Raw genomic sequence first — 21,152 nt, 5'->3', positions numbered from 1 at the left:
CTGAAGTGTTTACCCTGATTGCAATTTTGCAATTGCATGTTTGCATAAAGGGCACTCCGCTGCCCAGTTGCAAATAACACAGCACACACACACGGAGCCACACCCAAGCTCGTGCAAGAAATAAAGCTTCAGAAGGTTTCGCAACCAACCGAAATCATGCTGTTATCACACTATTGGCCACATTCCTGCAGATAAGCAAAATGTCTAACTACGGCTTACTGCCGACGTTTCCCACGAGTTCCAGAAATTCCGCCTCAACACATGAAGCGGAGCAATCGCTGTACTTTTCCATGGTGCAAGTACCAACCTGTAACACAACGCACCAAGGTAGTGGGGAAGTGCGGAACAGGCTCTCGGGTTACACATCAAAATAAACGGATTGGTTTTGTTTTGTTTCGCTTTGTTTTGTTACATAACTCAAGAGTTTGCATTTTTTTACAAGCAGCCAACCCCAAAATGAGGTGCGTGTTTATATTATAACTTTATATGCGGTTGGGGTTCCTGCGAAAGAAAACACCTACCTTTCTGAGTTCGGAGGTTCGATGAATGCCATCGCGGCGGACTACACGAACATCCAATGCTGTCAGGCTTCCAGCATGCTACAGTTCTGTTTAAAACACGCCAGACAGGGCATCGACAACCACGCAAGACACACTACTTCAATAACTGCACGGCTACACATGAGCGAAAGCCGGTGAATACATCACAGCAGCTGCCAAAGAACCAGCCTCTCTGTTGCCCCTCCTCTTCCACCTCCTCTCAGTTGCAATGGTTGCAATTCAAAACCTTGGTACTATACTAACTTTCGGCTAGAAAAGACACGACACTAACAAGCAGCAGTGATAAGTTGATTCAATCTGTTCTAAATTATCACATAGATCTGACAATGTATACACACTTTAAATCCTTTAATTTCCTCCCGGTCACACCAGGTGGCCTCCCCGCTGAGCTCCTCAATTTCGAAACCACCGCAAACCGCTTAGGTGGTTAATAAATTAAAACACGTTGCTTTCATCCCACGTTAAAACCATTATTTTTTTTATCATGTTCTTAATACTGACCTCGGAAGAAAGACTGGTTATCAATTCCTCGGTTTCTCCGGGCGCGCCTTTTTTGAATGGTTTTCGCATGTTACCGAGTGGTTCTCAGTTCATTTTTCGTTAATTGATTGATCTAGTGCGATAAAAACATTTCAGCTCACTGCGGTGACAAGAAGTTGACATTTGTTGTTGTAATTTTGTTGTATTTTGCCTTCTAAAACGTACAGCATTTAAAAAAAAAAAGGGAATTGCGTTTTCCAGCAGTGGGGCTATGTAGCACCCGTGGTAGCAGCATCCGTGGTATGGGTAAGGACGAGAATTCCCCTCACCTTCAAGCCACTCTGAACGCTGGCGATGCAAAACGAGCCACACATCATGTACGTGGCACTAACAGAAGCAAAATCGGTGGGCTGTATATTTTTCCAGTGGCTGCAGATCACGTATATGCAAACGCTAAATAAAAGACAGGCGCCAAAAGCGCTGTCACCGTACGGTATTAAATTTTTCAAATAAGTGTTCGACGGCCGGCGCTGTCACGACCGACTGTCATATGCCTTTGCAAGTGAAAGAGTGTGTTGTAAACAAGGCTGAAAGGGAATTTGTGTGTCTATACGTTCGACGGACCCAGTCGATTTCCATTTAAGGTACGACGACGTCACTGTAGGCCCATGGCTATAGTCACGTCCAAAGTATGCCCATCTTGCTGCATGAGTTACTTTTGAGCAAGACCTACTGAACTACAGACCTGCACATTTGGCACTGCTCCAGCGCGCATGTTCTAGTTCATGCCTTTTGCCGCTAAGGAAATACACCTACGGGAAGCGTGGCGCTACATTATACCTGTTGAACAAGATGGCCTCCTTCATCATTTTATTTCAAACAAGGCAGTTTCGTCGTTTGTCCACGTAATCATTAACATCCATTTATCTATGCTAGGCACGGTGGTGCTGACGAAAAGAAAGTGGATAAAAAGAAAGACGTTTTTTGTACTCATCCAGAGCGAAAAAACTCGTTATTGTGGATATTTTTATTGTTGATGTTAAGATAGCAGAAGAAGACGAAACAAATGTATTAAATATCTTGCGCAAATTGGCAAACGATGATGATGATGACAGCAGACGAACAGGTCAACCGAGCGCCCTCAACGACCAATAAGCTAACGAAAGTTGTCGCACGCTGCTCCATAGGACCCCGCCAAATGTGCAGGTCTGTAGTTCAGTACATAGAGTTTCTTACTACTACCTAGAGGGAAAGCTGGCGGCGCTGCACTTCAGCCAACATGGACGCTCAAAGCATCATGGGGCGGTGAGCTACTTGTTGCGGCACAGTCGTAGTTTTTCGGGAACACAGAGTGGCAGTACTAAGGCGTTTCATTCCGAAAACGTAGTTGGTGTGTGCGCAGACGACTTTCGCGCGAACGCAGTGTGCAAAAGCCATAGTAGTGAAGACGCGACGACACACGACGCCAATAAAAGGTTTTACTCTTCCGAAATGCCATTAAAAAACATCTTAAAGTATCTAAACAACAACATTTTTTTTGAAAACATATTTACTTTTAAAAGTACGCCTGTTAATTACGAAATATTAGTTTTTTAGTGTTCATCACTTGGCCAATAGGAAAGCTAGTCATGTCTTATTTTAGGCAAACTTTGCACTTAAATGCTTTTCTGCTCGTTTGTTGCAATCATTAGACAAGATATTGAATGTTAGGACGTTTGTAGCTAACAAACAGCTTTATTTTTTTATTAATTTTTGGCCAAAAGTTACAGTTCCGCAACCAGTAGCTCACCGCCCCATGATGCTTTGAGCGCCCATGGTGGCTGAGGTGGTCACGTGGGGTCTCCATGCAAACTCCCATAGACGGCTTGCCAGCTTTCCCTCTAGGTAATAGTAAGAAACTCTATGGTTCAGTAGGTCTTGCTTTTGAGGAGCTGCAAACATAAGTTCGATCGCCCATTATTGCATCTCCGCACTCACAATTAAATAACACAGATCCCGCGTCTTCACGCCCGATTGTCTGCAGCGAGCACCACTGTTACTTGCAGTACTAGCTCTTCTTTACTGGCCGATAGAATCTTCATCTTTCACATTCTAAATTCTGCTTCCCAATGGCAAAAGCAATAGTTTGTGGATTTTACTTGGCGCCCACGGTGGCAAAGCGGTGGCCAGGCCAGCGCGCCTGCCGAGGCGAAGACGTGCTCCACCACAGTACACGGAGGAGAAGCCGCAAAGCCGGAAGCATGTATGAGCCACTTCGGAACAAACACCGAAATTTTGGAGGGGAAGACAAGGAAAGCGCCCTGTTCACAGCTTAAAAAAGACGTCAAAGTTCGCACAAATAAAGTTTAAACCCCCGCGGGTTCGAGCTTAGCGTACGAGCAGAACGAGATTACCGATTAGTAAGCCGGAATGCGAAGGCACCGAGCGAATACACATCTCTGCTGGCGTACAGCCGGCCAAATCTTTAGCTGGCGTGCGTGATGGCCGCGTTTTCCGCGCTCCTGCTGCTTATGACGGAGCAAATTTCCGAAAATACCAACTTTAAGCACAGACTCATTAAGCCCGTGCTTAATATTGAGCTTTCCGCAAGTTTGATTCATCCCAAAGCGCAGGAGCACAGAAAAAGCGGCCGTCGCGCACGCCAGCTAAATATTTGGCCGGCTGTACGTCACGATGCTCCCGCCGCCCGCTTGCATGTATGAGTGACTGTGGTGCTCGCCGCGCACAACTGGGCGCATACATACGAGGTCTGTTAGAAAAGTATCCGACTTTATTTTTTTTTTGCGAACACCTGATGGATATGAAACAAGCGCGCTTGCACCAGCCGACGTTGAACCTTCGTGCGCATGTACGAATATTTTCCGGCCTGTCGATAGCGTCAGTCGCTGGAACGCAGCGTTTGAGTGAGGCAGTGCGCAGTGCTCTCGTCGGTTTTTTATTACAAGGAAAATGGCGGAGCGACAGGAGCAGCGCTACTGAATCAAATTTTGCCAGAAACGGGATGACAACCGAGTGGAAATTGTTCGGAATATTTGGTGCGGCTTTCGGTGAAGATGCTATGAGCAGCACACAAATTAAATAGTGGAACAATTGGTTTAAAGATGGCCGCACATCGGCGGAGAGCGAGCCACGCTCCGGTCGGCCATCAACATGCCGATATGACCAGGTCATTGCCGAAGTGAACGCTGTGGTGATGCGGGACCGTCGTGTGACTATCCGAGAAACTGTGGAAGAGGTGGACATCAGCATTTTTTCTGCACATTCCATTATCCCCGAAGATTTGGCCATGGAGAGAGTTGCGGCGAAATTCGTGCCGAAGCTGCTCACGGCGGAGCAAAAGCAGCTGCGTGTTGAAGTCTCGCAGAACATGCTAGATTCCACAAACAGTGACCCCGACTTCATAAACACCATAATCACTGGTGACGAGTCTTGAGTGTACAGGTACGACCCGGAAACCAAATCCCAGTCGTCACAGTGGAAGCATTTCATGTCACCGAGACAAAAGAAGGCCCGCCAAGTGCGCAGCAATGTCAAAGTGATACTGACAGCTTTTTTTGACTCCCTCTGTGTGGCACACCACGAGTACGCACCCCACAGGGCCAAACAATGACCAAAGAGTACTATAGGGACGTCCTGCGTTGCCTACGTGGTGCTGTGTGGCGCAAGGGACCGGAGTTGAGGTCAACAGGAAATTGGCGCATCCATCACGACAATGCTCCTGCACATTCCTGGCACTTGATTCAGACTTTTTTGGCGAAAAACCAGACTACTGTAGTTAAACAGACTCCTTAATCTCCTTAAATGGCCCCCTGCGACTTCTGACTGTTTCCCAAAGGACATTGAAAGGAGCGCGATTTCAGACAGGAGAGGACATTATGGCTGCAACGCCAGATGAGCTAAACTCCCTTCCGAAAGAGGCCTTTTCGGAATACTTTCAACAATGGCAGCACCGCTGGGAGAAGTGTGTGGAGTCCCAAGGAGACTACTTTGAAGATGATTGGGTTTCCAACGCTCCAGTTAGGCGAGTTTTTTTTCTTCGGCCAAAGGTCGGATACTTTTCTAACAGACCTCGTATATGAGCCGACGACGTAACTGCGCCGTTGCCGCATCGACTGAGCGACAGCCGCGGAGGTATAAGAATGGCCGAACTTATCTAACTGTAGCTCCTCAAAAGTTGCGAATGTGCCGTTCAACTTACAAACGCTTCGCGGAGACAAGCGAACTGCTTGTCTTTGCGGTCGTTCGGTTGCAGCGTGCGAACCGCAGAACATTAATCACGGCATTTTCATGCTAACATATATATGACGCACATATGGAATTTTCTGCTGTGTGACGAATTCCGCTCCACGAACGTTGAGGCTTTCCTTACGGCGAGCCGTTTTCTCCAATCGAAGTTGACAGCGCGCCCCACCTAGATCTGTTATTCGTACTACATACGTGCGTGGCGTCGGCTGAGCGTGGGCCGTTCGGCCATCGCCTCCATGGTTCGGCTCACGCTAACCTCGAACACTCAGTACTGTAGGCGAACTTTCGCGAGGACAAAAAGCTGCGGTTCACCCAGTCTTCCATAAACAGCATTAATTTGGCCCAGAACCAGATCGTTCACGCTGCCGGCTTTCCCGTTGCTCTATGCTTTCCAACTAGCTCAAGTTTCTGCCTTAATATGTACCAAGATAGCTAGATTCGGCATGCCTTTTGCGACGGGTGGGAGGTAGAATAAAAAAAAATTAACAATGAACTTGCTATTTCCTGTGTTTGCGCACATTGAAGAGCTAGCATGACAATATTGCTTACGGATCACACACGTACGGACGGGTGTTTATTCTGCACGGTAAGATGCGCGTGTTGTACGCAAGGGCGTCCGCAGAACTTTTTCCAGGGAGGGGCACGCGATGTCCGGGGATGGGGGCGGCGGTACATTAGCACCAAAAAGGAACTAGTGCATAAATAATACCCGTAATTCCAGGGGGTGCAACTGCCCCCTCTTGCCCCCCCCCTTCCGGACGCCCATGGTTGTACGTGACGTGTGTGGTGCTCGATCCCCAGTACGTATCCCTGCGCTTCAGAGGTCGGTGTACAATCGCAGACAGCACAAATGCTTGTGAAAGCTTGCCTAAATTACGAGCACATCGAGGTGACAGATTGAAAGGCTGTTCATTGAGTGCATGCAAGCCGAACGTAGTACGTCGCATCGCCTGCCGCAGTCGCTTGCATGCAGCGAACAGCGGTGGTCGCTGCGGTCAACCGGTCGTGAAGACGTCGATCGGTGTCAGTTGTGGGAGCGCGATGTAAGAATGGGCGATCGAACTTATGTTTACAGCTCCTCGAGACTAAAAGCAAGCAGCATGATCGACTTAGACGTGACTATAACCATGAGCCTACAGCGACGTCCGCCACACGTTTAATAATTATTGCCACGTATCGTTGTAGTGTCCGTTCGTTCGCGCTCAAGGCCGCAGGAAATGGCTGTTATCATTTCTGTTTGTGACGCGAGAAGCGGCCGGACGAATCTCTATTGATCACAGCCATGAAGAGCTGCATCTACGTTTTTCCAGATTACTGTAGATGATCATGACCTGTTATCTCGAAGTTTCCTTGCCGGCTTTAAATTGAGCGATGCCGCGAGCGGCGGGCATTCGTAGTTCGACGACTGACGAGCTAGTTTGCTGCTTACGCCGCTGCCGTGCTGTTTAGTTCTTTTGCGGGCACAAGTCAGCCCAAATGAAGAGCTTCGTTTGCAAGTCTTGTTGGTGTCTTCCTGACCGCTGGACTGCCGTCACTACCATGTGGCATCTGGTGGAGGTGCTGGGTAGCCTTCCATGTACCGGACACCCCCAGCAAGTCGTGACGCCAGCCCTCTGAGTCATTCACCGGAGGACCTGACTCCAGTCCACCGCGCAAGCCGACGTCTGCTAGGGAACGCACCTGAGTGCGGGACTCTGCCGGAGCCTACCCGGAAGCGTAAGCAAACAGCAACATCCACCATGAGCTTGGCTCAGACGTCGATTCCAATCATTCTACAGCAGCCCCGGGTGCCACAACCTTCGACGCTACGCCTGGCGCCGACCCGGAAGAATGGCTGGAACAGTTCGACCGTGTGGGTAACCTTCAGCAACTGGGACAATGCCATGAAATTTAGGTACTTCTTTTTCGCCTTGGAGGGACCAGCAAGAATTTGGTTTGAGAATGAGGAAGCTAGCCTTACGAACTGGGAAACCTTCAAGGAGCAGCTTCAGAAAACTTTCACAAACGTCGTGCGAAAGGAGAGAGCCCAGCAGCTGCTACAGTCTCGCATACAACATCCAAATGAGACCGTTGCAGTGTACACTGAGGAGATGAAGTGTCTCTTCCGGCGTGCCGACGCAAACATGAAGGAAGAAGAAAAGGTAAAGCTACTTATGCGAGGAGTTAAAGAGCAACTGTTTGCTGGCTTCGTCCGCAACCCACCGAAAACCGTCGCGGAATTCGTAGAAGAGGCATCCACCATAGAAAAAACTTTTGACGCTAGAGCCCGCCAGTATGACCGCCAGCAGCGCATTTTCTCGGCAAGCTGCCCGGACACCGCTAACAACGATAACCTGCGGGAGGTTATACAAGTTGTGCGAAAAGAGCTCCGACGATTGCTGCCAACGGGAACGCAGCCGCAGCTTACATCGCTCACTGACGTCATCCGGGACGAAGTTCAACAGGCGTTGGGTGTGGCGCCGACAACCACGCTCCAGCCATGACTTACGCCGCAGCAGTGCGCCGTCCTGCACCTCGACGACGGGACCCAAGCCCCTAACGCCCTCAGCCAGCTGCGCTGGACCGCCGCTCTCTCGCCCCTACCCGCCCGTCCTACGAGCGTCGCACACAGCCGAGGAAATGCAACGAGTGGAGAACTCCCGACCAGCGCCGCCCACGATCCTTCCACTGTGGCGAAGCCGGTCACATTCTCCGGCATTGCCCATACAGAAGAATGCGCATCCGAGGGTTCTCTTACGACGCCCCACGACCCCGACCCGACCAGCGACTAGCCGAAATCGGGGAGTTTTTGCGTCGGGGAAAAATGCTCATCGCCGAGCCGCCTGTCACGTTCCCCGTCGCCATCGTCACCGCGCTTTGTCTCTCCTAGCCGAGGCTACGCCGTGCGTGGATGCTCCCCCGGCCCCCGAAGGTTAAACTGAATAAAGCAGCCTCTGGAGGTGAAGTTGCTTCTGAGCGCAAGAAAGAAGATCCTCCATGGACGAAAAAGCAAGACCATGCCTTAACTACGACGATAACATCGACGACGACGACGACGCGACCAGACTTGAAGCTTTTACCGCCGCCAAGAGAAGTAACGTCGGAGTACGCCCACCGCATCCTCACTACTCGACGAATTTGAGATCGTACACCGCAGACAACATGAAAGACGAAAACGCGAACAAGTGACCTTGGAGTTACGGTCGACGGTCACGCGGTTACTGCCTTGGTCGACACGGGAGCTGACTACTCCGTCATGAGTGGGCCACTCGCTGTCCGGCTCAGGAAAGTAACTAGAACTTGGAATGGCCCGCTGATATGCACCGCAGGTGGTAACCTTATTACGCCGTCAGGACGCTGCACCGCGAGAGTTGCAGTAAATGGGCAAACCTACGCTACAACCTTCCTGGTCCAGCAATGCTCGCGAGACGTGATTTTAGGAATGGACTTCCTGAATGAACATCGGGCAATCATCGACCTTCGATCTAAGTCGATCAAACTTTCCACGGACAAAGCCATACCTGCTGCGACCAGAGCGACTCATCACCATCGAAACTGCCGAAGTCGTCGTCGAGGGGAACACCCAGTTACTCCTGGATCGAGGACTGGGCGTCGCAAGGGAAGTCGCCCAAATCCGAAATGGCCAAGACAAGGTGCTGCTAACCAACTTCACCGAAGAATACCGGCATCTAAGCAAAGGTACGACGATTGCTCTTCTCAACGAGCTGGCAGACATCAGAGACATATTTGCCCTCCCCGGCCAACCCGTAGAACCACCTGACCAAGGCCATCAACCCATGTTTGATATCAACCCAGCATTACCCCGGAGCAGACAAGACCAAATAGGCAGTCTTCTTCAAAGGTGCAGCGATTGCTTCTCATCAGCATCGAATGTGCTACGAACCCGGCTTGCCAAGCACCTCATTGTCACAGACGAATACGCCGACCACTGCGGCAGAGCCCCTACCACGTATCGCCGCTAGAACGCCAAGCTATCCACAGATAAGTTGAGGAAATGCTACGTGACGACGTCATCCACCCATCAAGGAGCCCCTGGGCAGCACCAGTCGTCTTATTGAAAAAGAAAGACGGCACCCTTCGCTTTTGCGTCGATTACCGCCGCCTGAACAGCATAACGAAGAAGGATGTCTACCCCCTCCCCCGCATCGACGACACATTGCACCGGCTGTGCAACGCTAAGTATACTTCTCATCGATGGACCTGAAGAGCGGCTACTGGCAAATTGAAGTCGACGAAAGAGATCGCGAGAAGACTGCATTCATCATACCAGACTGACTCTTCGAGTTCAAGGCGATGCCATTCGGCCTCTGCTCTGCCCCAGCGACGTTCCAGCGAGTAATGGATACGGTGCTCGCGGTATTGAAGTGGCAAATTTGTCTAGTCTACTTAGACGACGTTGTTGTCTTCTCCTCAAGCTTTGAAGACCACCTCAGAAGGCTTCGGATAGTGCTGGAAGCAGTCAAGTCTTCAGGCCTAACACTGAAACCAGAGAAGTGCCACTTCGCCTACGAGGAGCTGCTGTTCCTTGGTCACGTCGTAAGCAAGGATGGAGTTCGCCCAGACCCTCAGAAGACGGCTGCGATCGCAGAGTTTCCACAGCCTAATGACAAGAAAGCTATACGCAGATTCCTTGGATTGTGCGCTTATTACCGGCAATTCGTCAAGAACTTTTCGCGCATCGCTGAACCTTTGACCCACCTTGCCAAGGCTGGCGTGCCTTTTAGATGGGGAAACGCCGCAAGTGGAAGCTTTCAAAGAGCTGAAGCGCCGCTTACAGTCCCCTCCCGTGCTCGGGCACTTAAATGAAAATGCCGAAACCGAAATTCATACCGATGCAAGCAGTGTGGGCTTAGGAGCGGTCCTCGTTCAGAAAAATGGCAGACAGGAGAAAGTTATCGCGTACGCTAGCCGTTCACTGTCGAAAGCCGAAGCCAATATTCGCCGACCGAGAAAGAATGTCTCGCCATTATTTGGGCCACGTCGAAATTTCGCCCCTACCTGTACGGCTGACCGTTCAAGGTTGTGAGCGATCACCATGCTTTGTGCTGGCTGGCCAATTTGAAAGATCCCTCCAGCCGCCTTGCTCGTTGGAGCCTGCGTCTTCAAGAATTCGGCATAACTGTAGTATACAAATCTGGCCGCAAGCATTCCGACGTGGACTGCTTGTCGCGAGCCCCCGTCGACGCAGCACCGGAAGAGGAAGACGACGACGCTTTCTTAGGACCAGTAAGCGCCAGCAGTTTCGCGCAGCAGCAGCGCTCGGACCCTGAGTTGCAAAGCCTAGTTGATTATCTGAAAGGCAAGACCGCATCGCCTCCCCGAGGGTTCAAGCGCCAACTGTCGTCCTTCGTCCTTCACAATAATGTCCTCCTGAAAAGGAACTTCGCGTCCAACAGGACAGTGCATCTTCTTGTCGTGCACAAAAATCTCTGGCAAGAAATAATGCGGACATGTCATGATGAGCCGACTGCAGGGCATCTCGGGGTTGCTCGCACATTGCACCGCATCCAGGAGAAGTACTATTGGCCGCGGCTAGCTGCCGACGCTTCCCACTACGTGAAAACTTGCCTTGAGTGTCAGCGACGCCTAACGCCTCCGATTAGACCAGCCGGACTCCTGAACCCCATTCCACATCCAACTAAGCCCTTTCAACAAATAGGGATGAACCTCCTCGGCCCCTTTCCGACTTCATTATCAGGTAACAAGTGGATCATCGTGGCCACCGACTACATGACCCGCTACGCTGAAGCAAAAGCGTGGCCTAATGGTACCGAAACAGAAGTCGCAAAATTTTTTGTCGAACGAATTCTCCTGCGACACGGCGCCCTCGAAGTGCTCATCACAGACAGAGGAACGGCGTTTACAGCGGAGCTGACGCAAGCCATTTTAAACTACAGTCAGGCAAGCCATCGGAGGACAACTGCCTATCATCCGCAAGCTAGCGGACTCACAGAGCGTCTGAACAAAACCATCGCAGACATGCTCTCCATGTAGTACATACATCGGCGTCGAACACAAGACGTGTGACACCATTCTGCGTGATCTTCGCCTATAACACTGCCATCCAGGAGACAACCAGGTTTACCCCATTCCAGCTTGTATATGGCAGAAAGCCCACGACAACACTCGACGCAATACTCTCGCACGTTTCAGACGAAGACAACCTCGACGTCACCGCCTACCTTCATCGCGCCGAGGAAACCCGAAGACTTGAGCGGCTTCACATTCAAGACCAGCAGCACACCGACGCCCGACGCTACAATCTGCGCCGACGAGGCACGCATTACACGCCGGGTGATCGTGTTTGATATGGACGCCAATTCGCCGCCGCGGATTTTGTGAAAAGTTGCTGCGACGCTACTTTGGCCCGCACAGGGTTCTCCGTCGCATCGGTGACCTCGACATAATACAAAATTTCCTGATCATCTGAACTCGTGGCCAAACATCGTAGTGTTTCCAAGTTGCGCTCGCTATAGTTGCAGCGTCTCGCACCTGTCATACCGGCTGTTGCGTCGATCACTTGAAATTGAAAAAAAAAAAATCCCTCGGCCTAACTGCCCTGGGCTCAGGTCAGTTTTGTTTTATATTACGTTTGGGTGGGGTAATTGCCTGATTCGGTCAGAATTAATCGAAAATCTTTATCTTCTGCGGTGACGGTGGATCAAGACAGCAAGTTTTCACAGCAGTGGTGCCGGTATCGTCATCTGCGCCCACCGGAGTAACGGTCAAGCGCTCTGCCATGTTGCCGTTTAGCTGCCGTTGAAGCGACGAAATGCAAGGGGGAGAAAGCGGTTGCGCGGGTGGTTTGAAAGTTCTTTCTGCCGCCGTGGTGGCTCAGCGGTTATGGTGCTCGGTTGCTGACCCAAAAGACGCGGGTTCGATCCCGGCCGCGGCGGCTAGAATTTCTTTGGAGGAGAAATTCTAGAGGCCGGTGTACTGTGCGATGTCAGTGCACGTTAAAGAACCCCAGGTGGTCGAAATTTCCGCAGCCCTCCATTAACGGCGTCTCTCATAGCCTTAGTCGCTTTGGGACGTTAAACCCCATAAACCAACCAACCAAAGTTCTTTCTCGACTACTGTATGAAAATCTGGCGCGGAAAACATTGTTTGCACGCGACTGCAGAACACGCTTCTGGAGCCAACCAAAAGCAGTATTTATCGCAATAGTCATTATATATATATATATATATATATATATATATATATATATATATATATATATATATATATATATATATATATATATATATATATATATATATATATATATATACGTTACACACGATCACATACTCAACTCCGTTCCCGACACGGGATGTGGCAGCAACATTATACAGGGTCTGTTCTGAAAGTAGTAGGACTCATTTTTTGAAATAAAATTGATCCATGAGAAAAGTACAAATGGTTAAAATTTTTAAAAGTTGCACCCTTCCGCACCTACACGCTGCTGCCAATGAGTTTTCCAATTTCCGTACGCCTCCAGGAACGCCTGGACCGGAATGCTGTTTAGCTCCCTCGTCACGGCCTGTTGAACCGCCTCTACCGATCCGTGATGTTTCCCCTTGAGCGTCGATTTTATTCTCACGAATAGAAAAAAGTCTGGCGGGGCCTAGTCGAGGCTGTAGGGGTGCTGAGGCAGCGTTGCCGCCTTGTGCTGGGCAAAAAATCGGGGTTGTCATTCACATGATGAAGGAGATCCTGGCAGATCGCTTTCCGGTTGGCTGTTTGCTCCTCTGACAACACTCCCGGCACCAACTTCGTGCACACTTTCCTGATGGCTAAGTTTCCTGTCACAGTCTCAAAAATTAAGGTTTGTGGAATGCTCAAATCATCAGCAATCATTCTGATACTCATCCTACGATCACTGTTCAGTAAATTTTTCACTCGCTACACATTTTTCTTGGTCTTGCTGGTCGAAGGGCGTCCGGAGCGGCCGTCTTCCTCCACTCTTTCCTTACCTTCTGGGAACAGCTTGTGCCACTCAAAAAACACCTGATCTACCCATGGCAGCGTCACCGTATGCCTCCTTAATCATGTCGCGGGTCATTTTGCCCGTTTTACGAAGATTTACACAAAATTTGCTCGCGTATCGCTGATCCAGTAAACGCCCGCTTAAGAACGTACGTGGCGCTGGTGAACACTCCCAAGGTTAGTTATTTGTAAACATAAATACTCCCGAAAGCAGAAGGTTTGACAGCCGTCGCCGTAGCTCAGCGGTAGAGCACCGGACGCGTAATTCGGAGGTCGTGGGTTCGGATCCCACCGGCGGCATGTGGTTGTTTTTTCTTCTGCTTTTCTAATCAATTAGCTTTAACATATTCAGTAATATAAATTGATCAACACCACAAAATAAATAAATAAATTAAAAATCCCCTGTGCCCCTTGGTTTCTGTGGCTGTTGGCTCCTCTCATATTTATAACGAGCCCCCTCATCCCCTTTTCCTTGACTGCTTAATTGCTTAACGAGGGCCTCGGTTCTGGCAGCCTTGATGCCTTAGGAAGCATAAGAGAGTTCTCACACAGCTTCCACCCTCGCCGTTCGATGACGTTCTACGTCACATCAGCGGTAACTCAGGACGTGCTACATCCGCCGCTTAAGAACGTGCGTGGCGCTGGTGAACACTCCCAAGGTTAGGTTATTTGTGAACATAAATACCCCCGAAAGCAGAAGGTTTGACAGCCGTCGCCGTAGCTCAGCGGTAGAGCACCGGACGCGTAATTCAGAGGTCGTGGGTTCGGATCCCACCGGCGGCACATGGTTGTTTTAGAGCGCAGCTCTTTGGCGTCCGTTCCTGGGTTTCGCGTCGTCGTCGGCGTTGTCGTCGGCCTCGTAACCAGCTCCGCCCCCCTTTCATCCCCCCAGCGCTAGCAGCGACCGACTGATACCGCTGGATGCCGCTGACGCCGCTAGAGAGTCAAGATAACGTGACTGCATAGAACACCGTCGCCGCCATGCAGAAAGAGGAGGAAAGGGTCCCCCCCCCTGTTCTTGTGTGGCGGATAGGGTGCTCTTCAGTTGCCGACGCGCCGGTTATTTCACGTAGGCCCCGGCACGTCGACGAATACGTGACCACCTTCCCACGGCTAGACCTGGTTCTTAGCGCTGCGGAAGCGAGGGTATCATATTGTTTGTGTCGGCATCGGCGGCGTTGTCCCTGAAACCAACTCCGCAGCTGGGGTTGACTCACTATCGAAAAGGTGAAACAGCTTATTTGCTGCGCTCAAATTTCGCATTAGGAAGTAACGTAATCGTCGGTATTTTTTTCTTCTGCTTTTCTAATCAATTAGCTTTAAGCGATAACATATTCAGTAATATTCTAAATTGATCAACACCACAAAATAAATAAATAAAAAAAAATCCCCTGTGCCCCTTGGTTTCTGTGGCTGTTGGCTTCTGTCATATATATATATATATATATATATATATATATATATATATATATATATATATATATATATATATATATATATATATATATATATATATATATATATATATATATATATATATACAATTACATACGCAGTTTCTTCGAAGGTGGGTCAGCCTGATTCTACGCCGACGGCATTACCATATGGCACGCGCGAAACTAATGTCCAGGCGACGTCGAAACGACCCTCCAGGCAGGCATCGACACCACAGGGGACTACTCACACAAAGCCAGATTTCAACCGCCAGCAGGAAAGTCGGAACTCCTCCTGATGAATCGGACACAATACCAAAAGAAAACCAACGCCCTGATACAACTAAGCCTATTAGGCAAGCAGATACCAAAACTGGCATCGTGCAGAATAGTCGGATTCATCATACATAACAAAAATGCAAACTCTAGCGTTTTACAATATCAAGAACTGCCGAAATCTCACGCACCTGATCCTATGGATCCTTAGCAAAACATGCGGGCTTAAAGAAGGACAAGCAACGCAGCTCGTCGCTGCGCTCGTGTTTAGCAGACTCCTGTGCACCGCCCCTTATCTAACGCTAACACAAACACCCTTCACAAGACTGCTCTGTGTCTACGCATCTCAAATCAGCGACTTCAACACACTGGCCTCTTTCAGATTCTTGCTGACCTAACACAACAAATAGACATGTAAGTTACGCGCTTGTCTTGTACGGAGCAGGAATGCGACATCCTGAGGCGAGCAGCCATCACCCTCATCAACCTGACGCCAGTTAGCCAAGGACCTTAGCTACCGCCCAAAGTCGCAGTTCCAAACATACAAAAAACATAACGCCTTACATCCATGAAGGTCGGCGTCAAGCATAAGCAAAACATCACCGCATAACCAAGGCATGTATAACGATATATACGGACACGACAGGCTATAATTCGGGGTAATACGCGTATGCAGTATATGCACCTGGACAGACAACACCGATAATCCACACAGCTGGGTCATTTTTGGACCCCGCCAACACAACCACTCTACACTCTTAGAAAAAATGGACGAACAGGGGGCGAGAGGTTAGTCTTTTTGCGGACTAACTGACCTGCCACTGGGATTCGTCCTTTTCGGGACTAACTGCAAAGGGTCTAACCGCTGGTCCCCTAGAAAGGGGTGCAACAGTTAGTCCCCGGGAACAGACGTTTAATGAAAAAATGCAAACCACGCGCGATTTCCAGCGTAATTTAGAGCGAGATAGTTTCCCACAGAACTTGACACATATAACAACGATAAAGGAAACAGAAATTAGGAGTAGAGCGCGGATATGACTACGCCACCACACTAGACAGTCCGAGGCGGAAAATAAAAGCCTTATATGCGAAACACACACATTACCTTTCTTTACCACTCGCATTGTTGTCGAACATATTGCTGTTTAGAGCACAGTATAGTGATTTTTCTGTCATATATGCTTTTGCAACAAGCTGCGTGAAGCTTTAATGCGCACGCACAGCGGTCTAAATGCATTTTGGCAAAAAAAAGAACTGCTGAACTGTGTGTACATGACGACGGGTACTTCACAACCACAACAGTTCTTTTCTTTTTGTTTCTTTTTTTTTGCGTGTAAGGTTGACTTATTTCTGGCAATTGGCAGCTGCACATTACAGACTGTTGAAAGCAAATATAGAAGGTCATGGTTCACGTCATGTTTTGTTACTGGCGGACAGCGGTGACAGGGAATTAATTGACTGCTTGCCACTCACCGTTTCGCTAAGTGTCGCCGATACTTAGCATCCCATAAGCTAGTAAACAAATGGCAACGATATGAAACTACGTACACTTGCTCGACCATAACCTTTACAACTCATATTCGACACGTAGTGAAGCTCGTAGTAATTGTTTATGCGGTTGCACAGCTGCCGGCCGTTTCGGTTGCACGAAGCTTTTTTCTCACGCAAAAGAGTCTATTCGCTTCGTCACGGGCAGCGGCGGTCTCTCACTGGCTTTAGACGACATCCTGCACTTCAAAAATCGAGTACTATTGCAGTCAGGGTCTTCTCGCGCGATTTTCGCGTGCTGCTATGCTGCTATTCGCCCCCCGTTAGTCTCTTTCTCGGCAGTTAGTCCGTTGAGTTTGCGCACGGCGCGCATTTGTGGCAAGAAGAGTGCCGTGTGAAAATTTAGGGACTAACGGTGTGCTTTGAGGACTAAAGTTGTCTTTACTCCCCCCTGGGCCGGTTTTTTCTTATAGTGTAGGAGCTTACGCAATAATATGTATGACGTACAGGAAGCATCTCTGCTCACTAAACGCCAGACCACTCATCTCAACATCTGTACCGACTCTATCAAAGCCATTCAAAATATATAATGCCGACTATTGGAAATACACTTATATGACTTTCTAAGAGAGTCCTAATACCACCGTCCGAACATTACAATCACCCTGCGTTAGATACTTGGTCATGCTGGGGTCGAGGGAAATGAGTTAGTTAATCAACGGGCCCGCAAAATCAACATCCGGGCGATCTCGGTTTCCGGGCCAAATTTAACGCCAGCGGAAGACGGCACAACGTACAAAGAGCAAATAGGTCCAACGTAGCTCCAACATACAAAAAAAGAGACCGGTGTCCCTCATAGCCTGAGTCACTTTGGGACGAACGTTTGGGACGTACACCATAAAACGGAGTGTATTCCAATGAAAGGAAATAGTAGCAGGAGGCGGAAAGTTAGGTGGGCGGATGAGATTAAGAAGTTCGCGGGGATGCGATGGCCGCAGCTGGCAAAAGACAGGGTTAATTGGAGAGTCATAGGAGAGGCCTTTGCCCTGCAGTGGGCGTAGTCGGGCTGATGATGACGATGATGATGATGAAAGCGGGAACACGGAGAACAACTTATGCGATTGCAGTGCTGATAATGTCAGTCAGAGTCAGCCATGAAGCTTTCAAATCCGGTGGCGGGGAGAGCAGGAAGGGACAAAAAAGCAAGGGACAATAAGGTGGTGTAGTGGAGGGCTCCGGCATAGCCCTCCACTACGCCACCTGCCAGCGGCAGGTGACGTTTAAAGGACTACGTTCAAATTTCGCATTACCGACTATCGTAATCGTCTGCCCATTTTTATTCAAGTCACCTGTTCGACATCGCCTTTGTAACTCGCGTTATATATCTCGACCCCCCTATAGCTCAGTATCTCCAAACACTATATTTGGCTTCTCGCTGGTACAGTGCAAAAGTGAGACTTTCGCCTATGCTGATGTCGTCGCCATTTTTTGTTCTCATAAAAAGAACATAACAAAAGCAGGCTTGGGGAGGTTGGGAGCACTTATCTGCACGGACACAAATTCGCAACACCTTCGCTGCGGCGTTGCGTAGTGGCACTTTTGCACGACACATTTGCGTCATTTTTGTGACGTAAATGCTCTACATATAATTTTTTTTTACTTTTATAGTATCAAAAGGAACCTATGTGTCGACGTAATTTTTTGCTTCCTCGATAGAGTCTGGTGAATAGGTCGTGCACTTTTTGTCGACCAACTTGTTTCAAGGTTTTTGTTATTCAAACCCCAAACCATTCCTTCCTGGCAGCCCTGCTTATTAGGCGACTAGGTCGTCATCTGTCTTTTCTGGACATGGCCGTAAGAAAATTTCGTGCTGATACATTCTGATTCATGACTTTTCTCGTTTCCTTAGAACGCCTGCACGGCCTCTCCAGAGGGCAGATGGCAAAGGTTGTGATCAGTCATTACTTCATCTACCCATTGACGTACAGCCTTACCTATGGTAGAGAGAGGGTGTGGTTGATGGTCCTTTGCGATCACAAAAATGAACAAGGGAGGGGAAAGCCTCAGGTTGCTGGAGCCAACGTTTCGACAAGGGGACTTGTCTTCGTCTGGGCAAAGCGTTCATCATTGGCAGGGATTAAATAGGGCCTTCGCTCCGAGGAGGAAGGCCCCGGGGGTGGGGAAGGAAAGTGGTGTGAGAGGGGATGCGTGTCAGGAAGGGGAGGGAGGTGAACCTTGATTCGTTAAGCTGCAATAGTGGAAAACTTATATCCGGGGGGTGTGTTATGAACAAAGGCTTTGAAGGGGCTGCGACGGGGGGAGGCGCTGTAGGACCTGAAAAACTCAGATAAGAGGATTAGTCAGCGTGGTACAGGGAAATGAGAAGAAGGCAAACAACATAGGCTGGCACTGGAAGGCGGGGCATTTCCAAGGAAGGACAAGGCAAGGGGGGGGGGGGGGGGGGGGAATGGCTCGAGTTCAGAGAAAGCCAAAAAGGTGGGGCGGAGGGGGTAACAGGAATGTCATGGTTTTCGAGAACTGATAAAAGGGATTAGGAGGAAAAAAAAAAAAAGCGGGGGGGGGGGGGGGGGTGAGTCACAGGGAGACGGTGAGAAGGCCGGAAATGTGGTGCAAGATATGACGTGGGAAGGAGGACACAGGGGCGCAACAAAAAACCGGACATAGAAGCAGACAGGGACAAGCCCTTGTCCCTGTCTACCTCCACGCCCGCGCCCCCCATCCCGCCCCTGTGTCCTCCTGAAAAGATAATATACTTATGCGAGGTTCTAGGAAATGGTCTGAGCACGTGCAAGACATTTGTTAATTTAAAATTATGCTAACCCTGGAATGTACCTGAGAGATTCCAGGTTTCCTCTAGACATGTTAATCCCTGTTGGTTGCAATGTTTTAAATTTGTGGATTAGGAATGCTTCTCTGTATTTTCTGTCCCTAGTCGATTTGAAGCCTGACTGAAGAATGAACAATTTGAGTTCGTCGAATTTGTGATGGCGTTGATTAAAATGGGTCGACACTGCCTTCTGTTCATTCCGTGTTGTGTCAGCCCGGTGCCCGTTTAATCTGGCACTCATTGTTTGCCCGGTTTCCCCGATATATTGTTTCTGGCAGAAGGAGCACTGGAGCATGTAGATAATATTGGACGATGTGCAGTCAAAACTAGTCTTTATATCGAAACTGAAATCGTTTGCCGTACTTTTAACCGTAGTGTCCCTTTGTAAATGTTTGCATGTCTTGCATCTAGGCCGAGAGCATGAAGTTACTGTTCGGTGGTGGTTTCTTACCGAGCCTAGCATGCACCAGGATGTCCTTCAGGTTTGTGTTGCGTCTGTATGTTACCCTTGGTGCGTCGGGAAATATTTTCTTGAGACGGTCGTTACCAGTTAAAATAGGGTGGTATTTCCGCAGGATATTGTTTATGTTTGGAAGCGTGTTTGAGTATTTCGTTATAAGTGCAGGAGGTCGTTGACTGTTAGCTTTTGTTCGTTTTTTAAGAACTAAATCTCGTTTCAAAGTGGTTGCTCGTTGAAACGCATTATTGAGGGTTGTCTGTGGATGGTTTCTGGTGATTAGTGTGTTTTTTACCGAGTGTAGGTGTTTCAGGTAGTCGTCGCCGTCGCTACATATTCTTCTTAGTCTCGTTGCCTGTCCTACGAATATACCTTGTTTGCAGTGTCTTGGATGATGGCTAGTGAAATCTAAGTATTGTTGTCGGTCAGTGGGCTTCCTGTAAAGTGTGGTTTTGAGCTTGCTATTTTCTAAACGGACAGTGGTGTCAAGGAAATTGACTTGCGTTTTCGAAGAGTTGAAGGTGAATTTAATGCTAGAGTGGCATGAATTGAAATGTGTGACGAATGTCTTTAGGGTCTCAGCCCCATGCTCCCATATCATGGAAATGTCGTCTATGTAACGCAGGTATATAAGTGGTTTTTTTAGAAATGAATTGAGAAGTTGAGATGCTAGTAGCCCCATAAAAATGTTCGCGTAAGTGGGTGCGAAGGGAGTGCCCATGCTTGTTCCAAATACTTGAAGGTAGTAAGAAGAATCGAATTCAAAGTAGTTGAGTGTTAGTACCAATTCAAGTAGCGTGAGGTACACTTCAGTTTCGTGCGGGTGAGGACTTTTAGTTAGAATTTTGGAGAGTGCGTCGATACCTTCATTTATGGGAATATTTGTGTACAAAGCGGCGACGTCAAGTGTGACAAGTATGCTATCTGCTGGGATAATGGAAGCCTGATTCAGAGACTCTATTATGCGGAGAAAGTGCGGTGTATCCTCGACAAAGGAAGGGAGGTGGGTAGGAATATCTGCAAGATAGTTGTTCAGGAAAATTGATAAGTTCTCTGTGGGCGTGTTATTGTTTGAAACGATAGGTCTGCCGGGGATATCTGCGGTAAACAAGTCTTCTGCGGAAACCTTATGGATTTTGGGAAGTAGGTAAAAGCGTCCTGCCTGTTTGTTTAGCGGATTTAAGAAGTGGTAGTCGGACTGCGTGATTAGTTCCCGTGATAATAAGTTTGCCAGTTTGTTCAGAATCAATTTGCAGAACTCTGAAGTGGGATCTGAATCTAATTTCCTATAATGACAAGGGTTGTTGAGTTGCCTAAAAGCTTCTTTTTTGTATTTTTCGGCCGGCAGGATAACTATGCTACCTCCTTTGTCTGCAGGCTTAATGACTATATCG

At 48.8% G+C, this 21,152-nt stretch overlaps 1 protein-coding gene across 4 annotated transcripts in view; it reads right to left on the bottom strand.

The window, feature by feature from the left end:
• Positions 1 to 874, bottom strand: part of LOC149352686 (protein FAN-like) — a 77,302-nt gene extending 76,428 nt beyond the window's left edge. For 2 of the 4 annotated variants that reach the window (XR_016290836.1, XM_089581908.1), the window contains exon 1: positions 522 to 874. Coding sequence is in view for 3 of the 4 variants with exons in the window: in XM_089581908.1 (XP_089438034.1) it covers positions 522 to 553 (32 nt within the window). In the remaining variant the exon portion in view is untranslated. The remainder of the gene's footprint in view (positions 1 to 521) is intronic. The other 2 variants (XM_089581907.1, XM_089581906.1) reach the window with 2 other exon arrangements.
• Positions 875 to 21,152: the final 20,278 nt, after the last annotated feature.

This window comes from Amblyomma mixtum, chromosome 3, assembly GCF_055824585.1.
Source record: "Amblyomma mixtum isolate Tamu chromosome 3, ASM5582458v1, whole genome shotgun sequence".
NCBI lineage: Eukaryota > Metazoa > Arthropoda > Arachnida > Ixodida > Ixodidae > Amblyomma > Amblyomma mixtum.
The sequence above is the reverse complement of the archived record's forward strand: the minus strand, read 5'-3'. Positions and strand labels throughout refer to the sequence as shown.